Source organism: Columba livia, chromosome 17 (genome assembly GCF_036013475.1).
Source record: "Columba livia isolate bColLiv1 breed racing homer chromosome 17, bColLiv1.pat.W.v2, whole genome shotgun sequence".
Taxonomy (NCBI): domain Eukaryota; kingdom Metazoa; phylum Chordata; class Aves; order Columbiformes; family Columbidae; genus Columba; species Columba livia.
The window spans coordinates 6,751,347-6,770,439 of NC_088618.1; the positions used below are offsets into that span (position 1 = coordinate 6,751,347).

Here is a 19,093-nt window from a genome sequence, read left to right on the forward strand (position 1 = left end):
TCAGCAGATTTTTTTCCTGACATTTCCCAATCCACACATTCAGGCAAAAAAATGGAAAACATTCCTCCTTTTCTTTCAACAATCAAAAAAGTCCTCCAGAGAAACAAACAAACAAAAAACCAGATTCCTGACAAGTACCTTTCAGACCACACTTATGTGCAGCCAAGTGATGGATTTAAAAGGTTATTGCTGGAATATGGTTCACAGCAGTCTATTGCAGTGAATAAATATCACGTTTACATATCCATTATAACAAAACTGTGTTGCACTTCCATTACTTCATGTTGGTTTGCCATCTGGAAGCTAAACAAGCTGTGTAGTAAAAAGAAGAATTCAATTTTGCGTTTACCAAAAGGAGCCATACAAGTTTCAACTGACAGCAGGCGATTACACGGGCTCAGCGGGCAGAGACCTGCCTGGAGAGAGGCAGAGCTGTCCCTCCGAGAACCATTTCACACGGTGGCATCGCCCTGGAGCAGAGACCCACCTGAGAACGTGTCCCTGGGAAACCCTTTCCACCTGCCCGAAGAGAACCAGACCCCACAGAAACATTCTGTACTCACGCGATCTTACCCCGACCTCAAAGGGTTCTCAGACGTCCTTGCCAGCCGACACCGATGTCTGTGCCGCCTCCTCAGGTGTGGTGCAGGGGTGATTCTTCACTACTTCAGCACAAAGGAGCCACGCGTGGCCACCAGGCTCTGCAGCTGGTGAGTCCCATGGCCCGTTCCCCAGCGCTAACGCGGCTGCAGCTGCCCCCTGACACCCCATTCCCTGACACCCCATCCCCTCCACACACTGGGGTGACCCCTGGCACGGCGAGGGGCAGCAGCAGCGGTGACACACACACAGATCCACTGCCGACCAAGTGCATCCAACACAAGTGCGTGTGGAACTATCAGCCTGGCACCGCAGCGGGGAGTCACCACAGCAGCAAAACACCTTCTGCCCGCTCTAGAGCAGCGAGGGACCAGCTGCAGTTGTGCTGCTCAGCCTGAAATCCTAAAGCAAAACATTCCAGACAAGCCCTTTCCTCCCCATCACTACTCACGTTCACACCGCTTTGAGCTCACAACCGCTGGGGAGCAGCCTTAGAGGACTCCAACCTTCCCATACAGCTCAATAAAACTAAATGTCCATTAGCAAGCTGCAAATACTAATACCTAAGACAAGAGACAGAGCATTTTATGATCAAGTTTATTTAATTAAATTTCATTGACTGTTTTACTGTAGGTCACACCAGAGACTGCCAAAGTAAACTAAACATTTTACATTCACTACAAGATTCTCTCCAATTTTCACAACTAGTCCAAACCCATGAAGCTGTAGGGTCCCTTTCCCTCAGTTTGCGTTACGACTCTCATTGATGTCAGTGGGACTCATGTTCCAGCACCAAAGAGAGAACCGAGCCCTTGGGTTCCCAGGTGTGCAGCAGCTCTCCTGGCTGCAAGCACTGTTAAAATCACGTAATGTGTGTGTGCGCGCATTTCTCTATGAATATTTACAAAAGCAACCTCCTGCTGGTACAGAGGACAAATAACCATTTAACTGCTAATCCACAAAGGGGGAAAAAAGCCCAAACCTGCAGCAGGGAGGGCAGGAGGGCGCAGAGACGAGAGATGCACGAGTGCCCAAGCCCAGCAGACGCAGCTGCAGCAGCAGCGCCCATTGGGGCACATCCAGCTGGTCCCCCGGAACCCATCGCTGCCCGCGCTGGAGACGGGGTCGCTGCTCCGGTGAGCACGGCAGGTCCCAGGGACACCAGGACACCCGGGCGGCCGTGAGGTGATGAAGATGGAAGCTCGGGCAGGGCTTGCCCCACCGGGGTTTCTGGGGATGCTGGGAGGACACCAGGCATTAACAGAACTTTAACTTGTTTCTGATCTAGCAAGCATTTTGATAATACCTATGACATGCTCTGAATATTTCCTTATAAAACGCTCAAGACTTTTTCCCTATTTGAGAGCGATCTACAGGAGGTCTTTATTACACCATCTTTTATGTGTCTACTCCTAACAAATACCAGAGAAATACGTCAGATGCGACAATTTAAACTTTCACCGTATCTGAAAGTATACATCTCTTTTAAAGTGTATTTTCAACATGAAAAGAGCTAAAAATCACAATTATATTCCATTGTGTAACGCGTATGAAATCAAGACCATTTGCGTAGCTTCCAAAGTGGAAGCTGGAAAACAGTGAATTCAGTAAGTATTACTTTAGGGAAGGGCTCGTCACCCCCCTTCACCTTCACTGCACGGCCTAAGCTATACTTGAAATACTCCACAAGTATTGTCAGTATCTTTGTCTAAAAGAGCCAGCTTCTGGGAAATTTCAAGTTGTAATTATTTTAGAAATCACAAGCCATTCTTCCTTAATCTTGCCAATTTTAATGAAGAAAAAACATTAGCATTTCAATATACAAAAGTCCAATAAAACATGATTTTTCTTTTAAATCAGTGAATGGGTAAAGTTCGTGTTAAACTTATTCAACAGTAAAAGTCTTCCAATTTCCACTAATAGATTTTTTTCCTTTCTGTTTTGACTACAGGATAATGACAATCCAGAAATAAATAGCTATAAATACATTCATTGTTCCTATTCCAAAAATAGTCACATAGGGAAGACACAAAACTGAAATTAACTTATTTGAATTTGTTTCTTTACAATGAGATATGGGCAAGTTAGAGCAGAGTGACTCAAGACAGGAAAAAAACAAGAAGGGAATAAATTGGTCCAGTATTGACATTCATGAAACATACGCAGTTAATTCATCCTTTAAATGACACTACTCAGTTGATTTTTATTTGTTTCGGGTATACATAATGAAAGCAGTTTCCTTTGAGTCTTTGCCGAGGACAGGTATAGTACCCTGGAGACACTGTAGCAACCCCCTTCAGTATGCATGTGCGTATATATAATTATATACAAATAATCATGCATCCACACACACGTTTGTATAACACTGCATGTGACGGTTAAATCCATCATTCATCATTGGCAGCACTTGTTCCTCTGACTTGGCCTTGATTACGTAACTGCAGAGAAAGAAAATACACAGTTAAGCATTAATAGTTTCGTCAAACGGTAAGTCCCAAATAAGCAGCCTTATTAATCTCCAAGAAAAATAGGGCAGGGCAGTCAAAACGCCACCAGGACTGAGCAAACCACACCAAAGCAACGCAAGACTCGTTAGGGAATCTTAATTTGGGCGCTGTCCTCGCTGGTGGGCAGCAGCTCCGGGCTCGCAGGAGCCTCGCGCTGGTCAGCAGGAGTTTAGAACTGCTTTGGCTGGGGGTCCCATCCGAATTAAAACACTCACAGCGGGAAACACCAGCGTTAAAGTACGGGAACACATACTCAAAAGCTTGCTCCCACAGCAACAGTTTTAACACAAATATCGGTGTGGAACTGGATTTCAAGCATGTTAACAGAAGATGACAGTCCACAGCGTCCCTGAATGGCGTGGACTGAGTCCACGGGTCACTTTGCTACCGGGTGTGCAGCAGAATGACGCTCGCTGACCGTCCCCCCGTGCCCGGGGTGCTCGCAGGCTGCGGAGCTCGGCGCAGCACTGGGGTGACACCAGGTCACACACTCCAGGTGTCTGTGCCAGATCAGCACAAGGAACCGGGAGAAGGTCTCTGTACCCTGGACACCTGGGTCATCTCCAGCTGTTGATCACCACAGGTTATCAAACAGGAGGGAGGCAAGGCCCAGAAGTGTTATCTGGACATACGTCCATTTAGATGATTTCTGCCAGCAATTCCCATCCATCAGAACATTAATCCCTTTTCTCCTTTTCCAACCAGCATGACTTACACAGCTTGATATGCCTCAGAACCTACAGAGAACTCCTCTAGACGTCAGCAGCCAAAGTGCCTCGAACGGAACCCTTCTTACGCATCTAAACGTAAAATAAAACCGTGAGCTCCCACATAAAGAACCTCTCGCGCTGTTGGTTAGTAAGAGAGAAGTAACCATGGACATGACCAGACGGTGTTTCCCTGGCCAGACCAGCTCAGCTCCAGCTGAGGGTTTGCAGACAGGGGTACGCAGGGGTTTTGGTGGGGACCAGCTGGTGGGTGTTTGATGAAGCACAGGCGCTCCTCATCTCCCCGAATCAGACACATAAACCCAGTGAAACAGTGAGAAAAGGATGGGCTGGGACAGAGAAACTCTGCAAGAACACTGGTGAGGATTCAGAGAGTAAGAAAAAAGGAACAAAAGCAGAAATCCTGACTATAAAAAAAAAAACCTAAGAAAAATCAACTGAACGTGAAGAACAGGACAAAAGAACCAAACCGCACAGATTTTTGAAGAGAAAGGTTAGCGCAAGGCAGGGAGAAGAAAGGGTGTTAATGAGAAAGGGAACAGCAACAGAAAGCGATGTGTGTAAGGAAATGTAACGCTGCCAATGGTACTCGGCTTCCTTTCTGCCGTGGTTTGTTTTTAAGCATCACGGAACTGCGCAGTGCAACGCTGCCAACACAGCCGGCTATTCATCTGCAGGGATGGAAACGTGACGATATTCTCGTCACATTAAGCACCTTATCGCTCAGTGCTCACTTCCCAGCGGCCATAAAACAAATGCTTTGTGGTATACTTGGGATTTAATCAAAGTTACTGTTTAGCACAATGGATGATGTAGTTAAATATGAAACTTAAGTGATTTGGGATAAAATCGGCATTCACGTTTTATTTGGCAGTGGCATTTTTGCCTTTAGGTTATTGTCCAATAACGCACTTCACCACAAAAACCTCAAAATTGCATCATTTATAGGTGTTTGTAGATACCCCTATTATAACAGTTTAAAAGACTAAAATTTAACAGTAGGTCCCCACTCCTCTCACATTTCACAATATACACAGAAAACCTGTGTTAGTGTAACTAAACACATTTCTCTGGTGAAAAACTGACTTCTTCAGCAAATAACACACTTAAGTTCCTGATGCTAACATCTTACACAACAAGCTATTTGAAATAAATTATTTGCATTGCTTTGCAAAACAAGAAAATACTAAATAAATACATTTGATATTTAAGAAAGAGGGCAAGTGTTACACCCAGAGACAGGTGTTCTGGGTTTTGCTTAAGGTAAGAACTAAAAAGTAACAAATATTTTGCAAAAAATATCTAAAGGAAGTTACTTACCAGTGAGAAATGCAAAACAGAACTTTGTCTACCAGAAGACAAACATCCACAGAGACACAAAAGGGAAATATCCTCACGCACACGTGTCAAGGGCTGTTTGCGTTCTCCAACACACGCCTGGCCTGCACTCCCTGCACTGCCACCACCCTCCCCAGAGAAATGGGGTAAGTCCATCTCAGTCCAAACAAAGAACTACAGGTGTGCCAAAGAGAGCACTTCGGACAATAATCCGTTCGAGCAAAGTGGTTACACCCCCAGGAACACCAGAACCTATGCCTAGAGCCACCTAAAGTAGAATTAAAGAAGAAATCCACATCATTTGAGATAACACCTGCATAATCAAAAATATCCAAATGCCAATGAGAGAGCAGAATATCTGCAAGAGGGAGTGAACATCGTTCTCTTCCAAAGCATATTCTGGGAACTGCCCAAGCAGACAAACCCTTTGGCTTATTTGAAAAGAAAGTTTGGTTTTACCAGCTCAGAGCATCTACCTCTTGACACACAGAAGAGTGAAGAAAAGCCTCTTCCCAGCCCAGAAAACTTCTCTAGGCAATGCAAGACGGCTCCACACAGCTCATAAAGTCCAAACGTGGAGAGCAGAACAACTGGGGCTGGAGGAGCTGCAGCCAGTTTTGATACTAAAAGAAAAGAAGTGCTGGGCACAAACCAAAAACCGCACTTCAGAACCACTGTCAACAGCAGGTCTAAAGCACCAGGCGATCTGTTCAAAGACGGATGGCAGCTGGAATGAGTTAAACTGGGCAAAAAAGCAAGTTATACCTGAAGACATCTTGTCTTGAAAGCAGGAAGACAAGGGAAGGAAAGCGAAAAGCTGAATGGGTTTGGGGCTTAAAGCAATTGGCAAAAATGGGAAGGAAATAGAATTGCAAATCCAAAGACTGTAAAGAACTTAAAACCAAGCAGGATTTAAAATGAGAAAGATTCACGCCAAAGGTCAGGCTCTGGAAAGCCACTACAGGAGGTTTCCTGTCTGTGATGGTCCTCTAGTGCTTCAAGAAAAGAGTAGAGAAAGGGCCCTATGGATGAGTTTCCTTCCAGCCATCGTTCCAAAGACAGATCGGGCTCTTAATTTTACTGACTTCCTTTTTGCAAGTGAAATGCCCAGTTTTGTGCTAATCAGGATGAGTGGAACCACTGTCGTGTGGCATAGTAAAGCTTGCTTGAAGACGTCTGAAGAGAAAAAGTGATCAGATCTAATGATGATTAGAAATGAAACAAAGCAAGGTGCATGATGGAAAAGCAAGATGACAGCTTTGAATTCTAACTGACAAGTGGTAAAAAGGGACTGAATGGGACTTTGTGCAATGGGTATGGTACCGAATAAAGAGCTGGCCAAGGGTGGACATTCTGGATTCAGTGACATCAGAAATAGTCATCGTGCAGCCACTTCCAGCTTGACACACCAGAGTGTGCAGAAGCTCGAAGTGCACGGGTCTGCACAGGAGAATCACTAAAGGAGCTTTAAGGTCCATCAGGAATTGCCCAAACACACACAAGGGGTGGACACAACATCGCTTGCGTCAGTTCCCCAACAGATAAACCCACAGCCAGACAGCACAACATCAGCCTCCCGAAAGCATCCTTACCGCCTCCAGCTCCTTCTGGGTTTCATCCTCCATCCTCCTGATGTCTTCCATAGTCAAATCAATCCACTTGTCAATCCAACAGAACAGCTGGCGATGAAAGTTGGTAAATATCCTTTTTTCTTGCTTTAAGAGGATAAGCAAACATTAGATAACAGGCTTACATTCTGCCAAAGACCAGTGAAGTGACTGCCGCTGCTCAATTGGAAAAGCTATAATCTTTAGGTGCATGCAGTTTCAAACTGCTGCAGGTTCAGTCCTCTCACATTCCTGGATCCAATTTTAAAGCAGGGTCACTTCTCACATGCTTTAACACAGGAACAACAACCAAAAAAACCCCACAAATTTCACTATCAAAACAAAGTTTCAAGGAAGTTCAGCAATTCATGGTATTTGAAAATGCTGAAGAATGCTTTTAAAATCTGCCTTGTGCGCCGGCCGTCCCACCTCCCAGCAACACCCCAGCACCGGGGAAGCACTTACCTTTTGTATAAAGTTTTCGACTTTGTTCTGCAGTCCCCACCATTTAAATTTGATAGTCACCAACTTGTAAGCACACATTTTAGGACACTCTTCATCAGTTGCCAGCTCTTTCTGTTTATGGGTAACAGGAAGAAATTTTTAATTTCTTGAAAAATTAACTTCAGTGAAACTTAGTTAATATAATTATTAGAAATTATAATTTGAAGTCATATACTAGAATTATAAATTATATTATTAATTTATCAGAATTATTTTACTATGATTATAAATAAGTATTCAATTCCTGCCCCCTGCTTTAAGACACACACTGCTAGTCTCCATGGAACTGTGAACTTTTTCTTTCTGCTGATAAAGCTTTCATAAGGTTGTAATGTCAGTTCTCAGTACCTTCCAGTTTGGCCCCAAAGGTCCTCTCTTTGTCTTAACCGACTGGAATAATGCAGGGTCTTCATCAGCTTTGTAGTCCTGTAATATAAGAAAAAACACCACCTGAGAGTCCAGAAAAAAAACAAAACAGTGTGTGTGTGTGTATATATATATATATATATATATATATATACGTACACACATATGTGTGTATATTCCTTCATCTACAAGAGCTTCAGCAGACAGCACATGAGTTACGGTGCCTGCCACCAGCTGCAACCTACTCGGGCCCTCAGGTCCTGCATATTCTGGAGGCTGAATGCAATAGTGTTTCCATCCCCCCAAGTCCTTGGGTGGAAAAAAATGACTGATTATAACTGCCTTTTAACAATAACACTGAAACACTGGATAGAAGACAATGGGAAAAGGATCAAGCTATAGGAATGGATAAAGAATGATTGAAGTGAAATATACTCGGCAATTTCTGCCTTTGCAGTGCAACCTCCTTCCTGAAAAAATAATAAGAGCAAAAATATCAACAAAAACCATCAATATTTCCAAGTAGCAGACTGCTCACCCAAAAATCCACCAAAACTTTAATATTAAAAATCACATTCGCTAACAAAACTTGTGGTGTCTCATACCAGAAGTGCTTCACACCTCTACACTATGGCATATACACCACACAAGGTTATAGAAACGCACCGTAGGATGCAAGTTTTCAAATACGCTGTGATCAGAAAACATGCTACGATAAGAACTTTGCTTGCATATGCAATCTGTGTTTTGGCATTTAAACTCACCTACATACCTGGTGTTTTACGCCGTGGCATCAGGCTGGATGCCACAGGGACACCAGAGTCCCCAGGACAGGACATCACCTGTCACCCTACCTCACTGCACAGGGACAGACAAAAAGCAGCTCTGCCCTTGTGTTTAGGACCCACATATAAGCACAGCTGGAAACACTGGGAAAAAATGCTATCTACAAGTAAAATGTAGGAGTGAAACAAAAATTCAAAGAAAACAGATGAGTCATGGTAAAGTTTTCTGTGCTAAAGACCACAGACAGAAGCTTTGAACCAAGACTTGGTTAACCCAAAGCCTGTTAAGGATAGAAAAAACCCTGCCTAGAATAAAGCCGAGACGGACAAGGGAGCATTGTAGGAGCTCTCTCAATACACAAACCCTACCAGCATGCAAGGAAAGAAGACTGGACTGAAGCCAAAACACAAATAAACAACAGTTCTTAGCACAGTTCAAGGAAAATATCTGTGCAGCAAGAGCTTAACTCCTGACGGCAACAAGTCCTTCTTAGGAAGAAAAACAGGCGGGTGTTGGAACAAATATTACAGCTGAAAAGCCCTGAAGCCCTCTTGAAAGCTAGACAGGCAAAACATCATTATGTAGCACCATAACAATATAGAGGAGCTAAAAACCTTTCCAAAGAAATACACAAATATAATTTCATAGGCAGTTTCTGCTCAAAATCTCAGTATAATATGCATGAATGCAACAAATCATTATAAAGAATTATTCAGAGAAACTGTGAGCCATGAACAATAAAGTAATAATTGCAACAAACCCAGAATCTGGGCGCTTCTTTACAGTTCTCATTCTTATTTATAAGACTTGCTAAAAGCAATAACAGCACATAGTTCATTCTATCAGGTAGTATAGAACTCAAAAGCGTATCTACAGGACAGAACGACTTCAAGAAAACTTAGAACCCAAGATAAAAACGACACAAGTCTGATGTCTTATCTGCAGATTCCTGGAAAAAGCTCCCTGAGCAGAGAGTGAGTGGTGTAAGACTAACCAGGCAGGTGGACACCATGTATGGGGTTTCAACTCAAAACTGCATTAGTTTTGATTTCTCATTGTACAAAAATAGCTATAAACCTGATTTCAATTTCTTTGTTTCCACTACACTCTACTTTCTTAGAAATTGTTTCCAAAAATGCAGCCTCTTCTGATGTCAACCAAGTGTTCGCTTCTGCTTACTCTTTCAAAAGGCTTATTCTCCTGGGAAGTGGTTTTTATATACAAATCACATAAAGCTGAATAGATTGTATGCTGGAGATGATTAAGAGAGGGCAGGGTTAAATTTATATGTAAAGAAAGCCACAGATGTTGGCCAAATTATTTCTACACATACTTAAATGAGCATGAGTTAACATATGCATGCCATTAGTATCTTAAAGAAATTTACTATTTTTATATTTATGCTGATTGTAGTTCCGAAACTAAAGTAACTGCTACACTACAATGGATTAGACAAGTTTCGTTCACTGAACAAAAGGATAAATCTTGAATATATTAAATCTTTTGAAGCTTATGAATGTAGCCCCAACGTACCCAAGACAGTACCTTTCAGTTGGTTTTCCAGGCTAAACTGTGACTGAGAAAATAAATGTACAAATAAAAACTCTCCTTTGGCAACACTGACTATTCCTTTTTCCTAAAAAAATTAGCACACCAAAACCCCCACCCAGCCACTTAGAATGGTAATTCCCAAACAAGCAGCATAGTCACAAAAAAGTACCATGAAACGCATATGATTTCAGAAACTACCCCACAGAGTGAATGACTGACTGCACTAATGTCCATGAACAAATGAAGAAACTGTAGGAAAAGAATCTCTGGAGAAATAGAACAGGTGGAGAACACCTCATGCTCCACAGGGACACGCACTGCCCAAAACCAGCAGCCTTCCCAAGGCATGAAGTAAGCGTGTGGGGCAGGACGGGCTTGTCACTCTGATGTAGCTGAAAAAAACCCTTGAGTTCCATTACCCAAACTTCATAAAGATATTAGTATAGACGCAAAGTCTCTCTTGGAGCCATAAGTGGTAAAGAGAGAGAAAACAAAGGCCAGAAACTGCAACTTTTTGGAGCAGAAGAGACTGCAAGTATGGGTCTCAGAGAATTTCTGCTGCCCAACTAACCCCTGCCTGTCCAGGGAAGGGGCAACAAGCAGGTGTAAGGGGTGTCAGCTGTGGATAACTCACTTACCAAAGTCTGCACAGGAGTCTGAGCACAAAGTCAGTCTTTACTTAATGAAGTCAGGACTTTGCAAAACTGAATTTCTGGGAGATGAAATGGAAACGAATCACGTGGTGAAAACGAGTCCCAAGTATTCCTGAGCAATGATGGGCTACACTGTGAGTGGATTAGATGTGCTCACAGGCGTATAGGTGGCTAATAACCGCAACAGGCCAGGTCTGACCACTAAATACAGACTGATCTCTCAGAGATATGCATCTCCCAGCTTCTGGTACATCCCAAGTTTCTTATCCTTCCACAAGTATCTGCTGCTGGCAGTTAACAGAATGCTGAGTTAGACAGATCTCTGCCCTGAGCCAAAAAGAAAACATTTATCATCCAGTGCCTGCCAGCCTTGGGCATGAAGGGACCTGGCAGCACCGCGGGCAAGCGGCACCACCCAACTGTGCGGGGGCACGGGCACCAGCCACGCTGGGCACTGAGAGCACGTCCAAGAGAACAAACACGGCAGACATTCACCTACCAGTTCAGCCCTACAGCCACGTGGAATGTTTGAAACAACACGGGACAGCAAAACGATTCTTCACTGCATTGATTTGGTTCACAGGGAGGTTCTCCAAACATTTCACCCATGTACATCCACAGATGAGTTGGGTAAAATCCATACCATTTTAGTTTATTCACAATCAACACAAAGCATCGACGGAACCAACTGCAAGATGCATCCACATCCCAGCAGCAGAGTGTGTACTTACTCCTGGTTCTACTTGAGTTCTATCTGCAATGTCAATATGGACAATTTCAACACTCTTCCATGTGTTTGGATCTAAATTGTGCACCTGCAAAAAGAGAAAAAGGAATGATTTCCATGCTGGCACCTAACACAGTGGCATACCTCATGCGGTATGTATGCATGGCATGGATTTTTTTCTGGACTTCATCTAGGCAGTGTTCTCAAACCCCATCCTTTCTTCCTCTGCCTTTCTAAAAGGGAACAACCTCCACAGCTACAGTTTGGTTCACTCACTAACCAGTTTTAAACCAGCACAGTGTCTTCACGTCTTGTACATTCAAGAAAACTGGATTTAAGATTAAACTGTATTCTGTTGTCACGTTTGTTAGCACTAATGAAATCAAGCTCTAATTAGAAACATTACCCATCCAATAATCTGCACAAGCTTTTTGATCTAGCAAGAAGCCGCATGAATTCCAAAGCACAAATATGGCAGCTTTCAATTGTCTGCCTAAATCTAGTAGGTTCCCCAAATCATAGGGCTGCCTTTAGTATGGAGAAGATGAAGTGTGTGCGGCGCGAAGGTACAAAGGTCTGACGATGCAACCAGCTGTGCGCTGTTCAGCATCCCTAAACTGACAGAGCGAGCGGGGCTCTCCAAGAAACACCCTCCTCTGCAGCACAGCCCGTGCCGCAGTTCATCCAGGCACTGAAAATACACTGACAACGCTCCTTTGCGGATGGGTTATAAATATGTTTGTCACTATAGATAAAAAAATCTCCTGAAGAGACCGGTGAACCAAATCGACTGTCTAGGGAGGAAAATGAGAGTATCGCCAGCCTGGAAAATTTACAGAAGCAGCTTCAATACATAACTCTACAGATAAACTCCAAAAGCCCCGTGAATCCTGTTTTCAAACAAACTTGTCAGCCTAAGTAGCACTAGCATGTCTACAGTAAGAGAAGGTGAAATTAAAAAGACCTTACTGAAAATCCATTGAAATATTTCAGCGACAATCAAGCATCTGCATTGACCTCAATATAAAAAAACTCAACCTCTTCTTGTTCTTGTATCACGTTAGGTGAGACAGCTTGACCATCTCCAAGGGATTTGAATAATGCTTTTCTTGTTTTACATTAATCACTGCTAGGGCTTTGACTTTATGCAGTAATTCTCCACCATTAGCACATATAGAATACTTTATCTGGATGACTCTGTATTGAAAGTATTACTAGTGCTTGGTATCTAAATCCCAACTCACGTTCTCTGATGTCCCCAAATCCGGTTTATGCCAGGTCTCAATTTTTATGAAGAAATCATCTTTCATGTATTCATTCTGTAAGAATTAAAATAACAAGTCATGAGTCTGATTAAACCTCTCTGCCTAAAGTTTAAATAAATGGTAGTTACATATAATCCACTACAAAGACTTGATTAGTGACAGATTTTATTTAAATTATAAAAAACTAGCCCACTTACCTACACATAGATATAGGTACAATGAGATAACTAGTATCAAAACGTTAAGTATCAGCTACAGCAGTAAGTACTAAATTAAAACCAGTCGTGTTTGAGAAATTCAACTCTAACCCTGTGCACACAAATAGAAATAATACTGTCATTTACCATCCCTTTTCCTCAACCCTGAAATTCTTTACCTCTATGTTAAAGCAATTTTCAAATCATTAATAAGGCATAAAAGAAGATGCAAAAAAATGAAAGTGTTTATCTGAAAAATTACAGTTATTTCTAATTATAGCCATGTTCAGACAAAGTAACACAGAGCTCTATGCCAGCAACCCTGGCAAGACACATAGAAAAGGCTGGAGCGAGCTTGCTAGAGTCAGAGTCAATTGTAGCAGTAACAACAGATAAAATACATTTCCAAAAAAACCAACACAGGATGGGTAGTAATTCAAATACTCACCGTCACAACTGGTCATTGGAAACACATGCAATGAAAACAAAAAGGAAACACAAACCATTGTTAGATACAATAGTTTCTGAAAAGTCCCACACGTCACAGTTGCTGCACAGCACAAGAAACGTTCAACATGAGTGTGACAGCATTTGTGTGCAGCAAGTCAGCGCCCAGCACACTGACCTGCCAGCCTGAGGAGCCTGTGACACGATAGTTCAAACGGATCAACAGCAACACAAAGAGCCTACTCTTAGAATGCATGGAATCAAAAGCAATGAAATAAAGCGGTCACCTATGCTAGCAGACTATGAAGAACTAAACTCTTTTCAAACCTGCTCTGTTCTAGACCTGAAGAGAATCACCTCTTCAGCTTATCCCAGGGACACCCAGACTGTAGGAACCAGTAACCGGTGTGTAGAGGTTGCTCTGCAGAAACTCTCCTTTTCAGAAGAGATCACATTAAAATTTGCAATATATTTTCCACTTGATGGCACTCTCTTTCCTCCCCTAAACCATTTAAGACTATCCCTCGACTGCACACTGACAGCGAAACACACAGCAGGTGACCTACTTGTTCTGCAGTAGGGATACGCGTTCCAGGCCTTCTCGTGGAACACCAGGGAGCCTTCTGGAGCGATCATCCTTACAAACCCTGGAACTTTACTGGGGAAAAACAAACATCCACGACAGTTTTTAAGTATTTGCCAGCTGAAATTCCTCATTGATTTCACCCACTCTAATAAGAAAGGCACATGTGTGATCTGTGTGATTCTGTGATTCTACCTAAGCGCTTTAAAGGTGATGATGTCCAAGGTACCCACTGTTAAATATGCAGGAAATCCAACATTGTTACTGATCACATGATAATTAAGATAAAAATGGGGCAGGTAATTGAGCTAATTGAGAGTGAGCCATAATATTGGAAGCATTATGATGACAATGAAAGCTGCACTTGCTTTTCAAGAACAGCAATGCCAACTGCTGAGGGAAGGCGCCACTCAAGAGATGTCACCTCCACAGCCTCCAGCACCACCGCAGGGTCCTCAGCGAGTGACCTGGAGCTCAGCTGTGCCACCAGCCCCCTCAGCCGTGCTGGACCCTGCAGCTCCCCCCGGGCAGCACAACCACCATCACCCCCCGGGCCAGCAGAGTGCCCGTGGCTGCTGCCAAAAATTGGATGTTTGGGAAAAACGTAACAAAATCTGACACAAGAGCAATTTGGTATTTTCTAGATTACTTGAGGCTGAAGCCCTGAAGTAGGAGACTTAAGCACACCACACATATATGCATGTGCATAAGGGATAGAGTTCGACCTCTGTAGGTGCTCCACCCTCAATTTCTGTTCCTGTTCTCTTTTCTTTTAGATTCAGGAAAAAAAAAGCCATCTGATGATGCCTTTTTTTACACAGCAGGAACCTCATGTCCCACTCATCTGGGACTTCTCTTTTTCTGGAAAAAGCAAACACAATTCTTTCAGCTCTTGCACACAAGCCACACTGCCCACGCTTGTCTCCACTCCAGTTTCGCTCTAGTTTGTCCACACCTGAAAGCACAATGCCCGAAGCCAACCCACAGGAACTGGGGGCACCAACCCCACACAACGCAGCCCCAAGCCACGTTTGCCCTCACACCTCCTGCCACGCGGCTGCGACGCTCAACGTGAGGGTGACACTCAACAGCGCTGCTGTACAGCATTTATTTCCCCCATTGTCTTTGTGCCCCCAACTGTCAATGTATTCAGCTCTCCCACTTTAAAAATCTTTCTCCAATTACAAACATGTGGAATACTAAGCCTCACAACTTGCCACACATCACAAATCCCAGCAATACGGCTGCTCGTGTGGTGCTGCAGCCCCCGGGGCAATACCCACTGCTAATCCCCGGAGGTTCAGACCCCATTTGTGTCAGTTTTCCAAATAACCCCGGGTTTACCTGCTCTGAAATGAATGCTGCCTTCAAAAAATATTCTTTACCTTACCCATTCTCTCTCAGAAAAACATCACCCTACCACACCATAAGAACTTATAGAGTGTTTTTAAAGAGCACTCAGGCCATCAGAACTCCTTCTTAAACACCAGATCACATAAAACCATTTCTCCTTTATAATGTAACAACTATCCTCCTTTCCTCTGTCCTTCTGTATCAACACTCCTGTCCTTTGACTATCCCACAAAGTATCTGTGGTACCAAGCCCATCATTTCAGCTATATACAAAGAATTCAAGTTACTCCTACTTAGAGATGCATTTGCCTATTCACAGATGGGACATTTTCCACTGTTCTCCATTTCTCTATCCCACATTATTTAAAATCCACTGTATTTCACATGTTTTCCCACCCACTAGAGTATTCATGCACAACTCAGCAAATTACAGAGTGGTACAAAACCACAAGCACCCCAGAACAGCAAACAATGGAAGGCTGCCCCCACTTTTAAACATTTCTCACTCGATAGCAACTGACCATCATATGTGTTGGTTCCTCTCACCTCTTTAAATGGTAAATTTTGTGAGTATATTGTCCCTTCTCGCCATCCTTCTCATAAGGCTCATTTTTTAAGACTTGAATTCCTTCACCACCTCCTGTTTCATTTTTGCTAGCTTCTGCCACAGAGTAAAGTTGCCCAACTTGATACTGAAAAGAGAAGTAAAATTTCAATATTAAAGTTAGTGAAAGCTTTTAATGCATTAAAAATTTAGCTGTTCCCAGTGAAAATTTGGTAATGCAAACAAAATTATCAGGAAAGTAAAATATACCATATAAAAATATTTACGAAAGTTTGACAATCTACTGGTAAAATTTATCTTTAGTCCACAAACAACAGGTCTATAATCAGACTGTTTCATATTAATGCAACACTTGGGTACAGCATAACAAATACGCTGTTCTTCATTTTTCTCATCCTCAAAGCATGATATGTATGTACGTTGTTCTTAATTGTATAAAAGAAATAGAATTTTTAGTTTACAGATTTTCAAATGACTGATTTCCAGCTCTGAGGCTCCCAAATTAATACCTGAAACCATCTAGATTCCACCCCCACTGGACCCATCAAACGCAAAATGCAGAAGGAAAAAAGCGCAGCATTTTCCCTTAGATGTACGTTCAGACATCTCTCATTACTTTAATTTCAATTTAAACTGCCGGCTTCAGCTCTTGGAAGATGATTCCTGCCTTCACCTTGAGGGAAAGGTTTGGAGTCACCCAGTACTTTGATCAGCAGCAAAACTGCTGCAGCACAGAACTGCACAGTTATTTTCAGGCTCATAGGCCAGAGTGGCTCAGACACAACTAAAGGTTCTTTCCCTGCAGGCATTTGCCTCCTTGGAAACTCGCTGGTGTGCAGGAGGCGATTTTGCGTGCGTGGGGGTTACACACGTGATAACGCACGGGAAACGCTTGGATCCCACTGAGACACCAACACCTTCCCACCCAGCGCCCCAAAACACGAGTGGGTAGGGTCAGGACATACCTCTTGCACGGAGCAAGGTAAAACCACTCGGCTGAAAAAGAGCAAATTCAACAAAATGAATAATTAGGCTTCATCTGCAGATAAGAGACATAAACTGTAACAAAGACATCCAAGAAGTGTCAAAATGAGCTAATTCAAGTGTTCTTTTCAGAAATGTGGTGTGACTGTAAGGCTGTGTGGATATAATGCAACAAACTCAAGCAAAATTCAATGACAGATATGTTACAAAAGGAAAAAGACGAGTTGAGGACATTAGAATCTGCAGAGAGGAGCCAGGAAACCTAATATCTACTCACAGGTCAGCCACAACTCTCTATTGTGCTGAATTCATTTAAACTTTGACGCGTGAGCTTTTTTCATGTGTTACACAGTAAGCAGTCCCATCTGTACAATTTAGAATGACAAACGTGCGGGCCCTCAGAGCCCGCACGTGAATTTTGGCAATTACAGCAGTTATGAATCATTCAAAAAGCCACCACCGCCCGTGTCTCATCCCGGTGGCAGAGGCCGGCACGTTTCAGATGCGCAGTGTCGCTCTAACACAACACTGGACAGTTCACAGCAGCGTTCAGGGATGCCGAAGTTTATTTCTTACAGCAATACTGCACTGTGCAGGCAGCATTTTGCAGTTTCACCTAACACAATAAAATGGACAAAGACAACACAAGTCATTATTGCCGCAAAACATCACCATAAGCGAACTGCATTGTTCCCAGGGCTTTTAAGCGATGTTACCTCCAAACACAGCATAGCCCAAGGGCAGTCGCAATAAAATTCCCATAAGGAGTTCTATTATATCTATCACCTGTCTGGGCATTAGCAGACGCTGACTCAATACTTAGTCAGGACACATTTGTGCCTCACGAGGCAGTACAGGAAATTTTTGGGCAACTTCAGCCTTAGTCTTCAACAGGACAATATGTAAAATACGAGTGTCATCAGGAAAGTACAGCACATGTATAGGCACAAGGAAAGGTGAGGAAATAGAGAACTGTAAGGTACAGGGTTTTTTTAAACTTAAGAAAGATGACAAACAACACAATAATTAAAAAAGAGCCCAATATCACGGAAATCTGATGAGAACTCACAAATAAGTACAGCCCACCATCTCTCGTGGGAGCTACGAGACAGACAGACAGACAGACAGCACAGGCTGTCGCTCACACACAAGAGCGGGACCCTTGGTTCTGCCCCCGTGTGCGGGGACAGCGGCGGCAGCTCAGCCCGGCCAGACGGAGCTCAGGGAAATCTCTGAAGCGTCCTCGGGTGCCTCTCAGGAACCCAACACACACACTTTCCACCGTCTACTATTTTGAACCTACGCATCAGCTTTAAAGCCAGAGGGAAGGCTCCACGTTACCGGCTGTGAAGGGGCGGGAGGGGGAACAAACCGGCTGGAGCCCTGAGGGTAAAGACCTGCCCAGGGACACGGAGCTCCCGGCACCAGGACAGAACCGCGGAGCGATGGAGCCCGGCACGGCCCCGGGCAGCCGCGCTGCTCCCCAGCAGCACCGGCACCGACCGCCGAGCACCGGGACACGGGGGCAGCGCCGCCGGGCGGGACAGCGGCCCCGGGGGAGTCCAGGACACCCCGGGACACGCGCTGTGCCGACGCGACTCGCCCCGGGCCGGGGCTGAGACCGCCCGCCGGGCCGGACACGGGCAGCCACTCGGGGCCGCAGCGCGGGACGCGGAGCGGCGGAGACGCGCAAAGCAGCCCCGGGCCCGCAGCGCTCCGGCCGCCCCCGGCCGCTCCCCGAGCCCCGCGGCGGCGGCCCGGGCGGATGGGGGCGGCGCTCCGGGGCGCGCCCGCCGGACACCGCGGCCCCTCGAGGCCCCGCGCCGGGGCCCGCCCGTGCCCAGGGAGCGGCCGAGGCGGCGGCGCGGGCGCTGCGAGCCCCGCGCAGCGGAGCCGGGGGATGCGCGGCGGGGCGGGCCCGGAGCCGCTCGGGCCGGGGGGCGGGGGCCGGGCCGGGCCGGCAGGAGCGCGGACTCACAATTCCTTGATCAGCACCATCGTCCCGAGCCGCTCTGCGCACGCGCGGCCGGCGCCGCCTGCCCATGCTGCACCGCGCGCTTCCGGGGGAAGCCCCGCCCCCCGCGGGCCGGCGCTCCCAATCCCGCCGCGCCGTGCGTCCCCGCGCCCGCTCCTGACCAGGGCGCACCGGGGCGCGCTGCGCGGTGCGCCTGCGCCGGCCGCCACCAATCCGAGGGCGCGCAGCTGCCGCAGGCGCCCCGCCTCGCCCGTGGACAGCCAATCAGGGTGCCGGCTCCCGGTGCCGCCCTCGCCTCGCGCGTCGGCGCGGTGACGTCATCGTGGGTAACGTCAGCGCGGGGCGCTCCCCGCGGTG

The 19,093-nt window shown here is 45.2% G+C and overlaps 1 protein-coding gene across 1 annotated transcript; it reads right to left on the reverse strand.

Annotated features, from left to right (window-relative positions):
- Positions 1-1,183: 1,183 nt before the first annotated feature.
- PITPNB (phosphatidylinositol transfer protein beta) lies at positions 1,184-18,884 on the reverse strand. The gene is made up of 11 exons (XM_065033009.1): positions 18,740-18,884; positions 16,743-16,773; positions 15,759-15,904; positions 13,843-13,934; positions 13,278-13,285; positions 12,612-12,686; positions 11,372-11,455; positions 7,633-7,710; positions 7,246-7,356; positions 6,766-6,888; positions 1,184-3,038 (listed from the first exon to the last, which is right to left on the reverse strand). Exons 1-11 carry the CDS (start codon positions 18,757-18,759, stop codon positions 2,988-2,990), a joined length of 819 nt encoding a protein of 272 aa, XP_064889081.1. The 5' UTR covers positions 18,760-18,884; the 3' UTR covers positions 1,184-2,987.
- Positions 18,885-19,093: the final 209 nt, after the last annotated feature.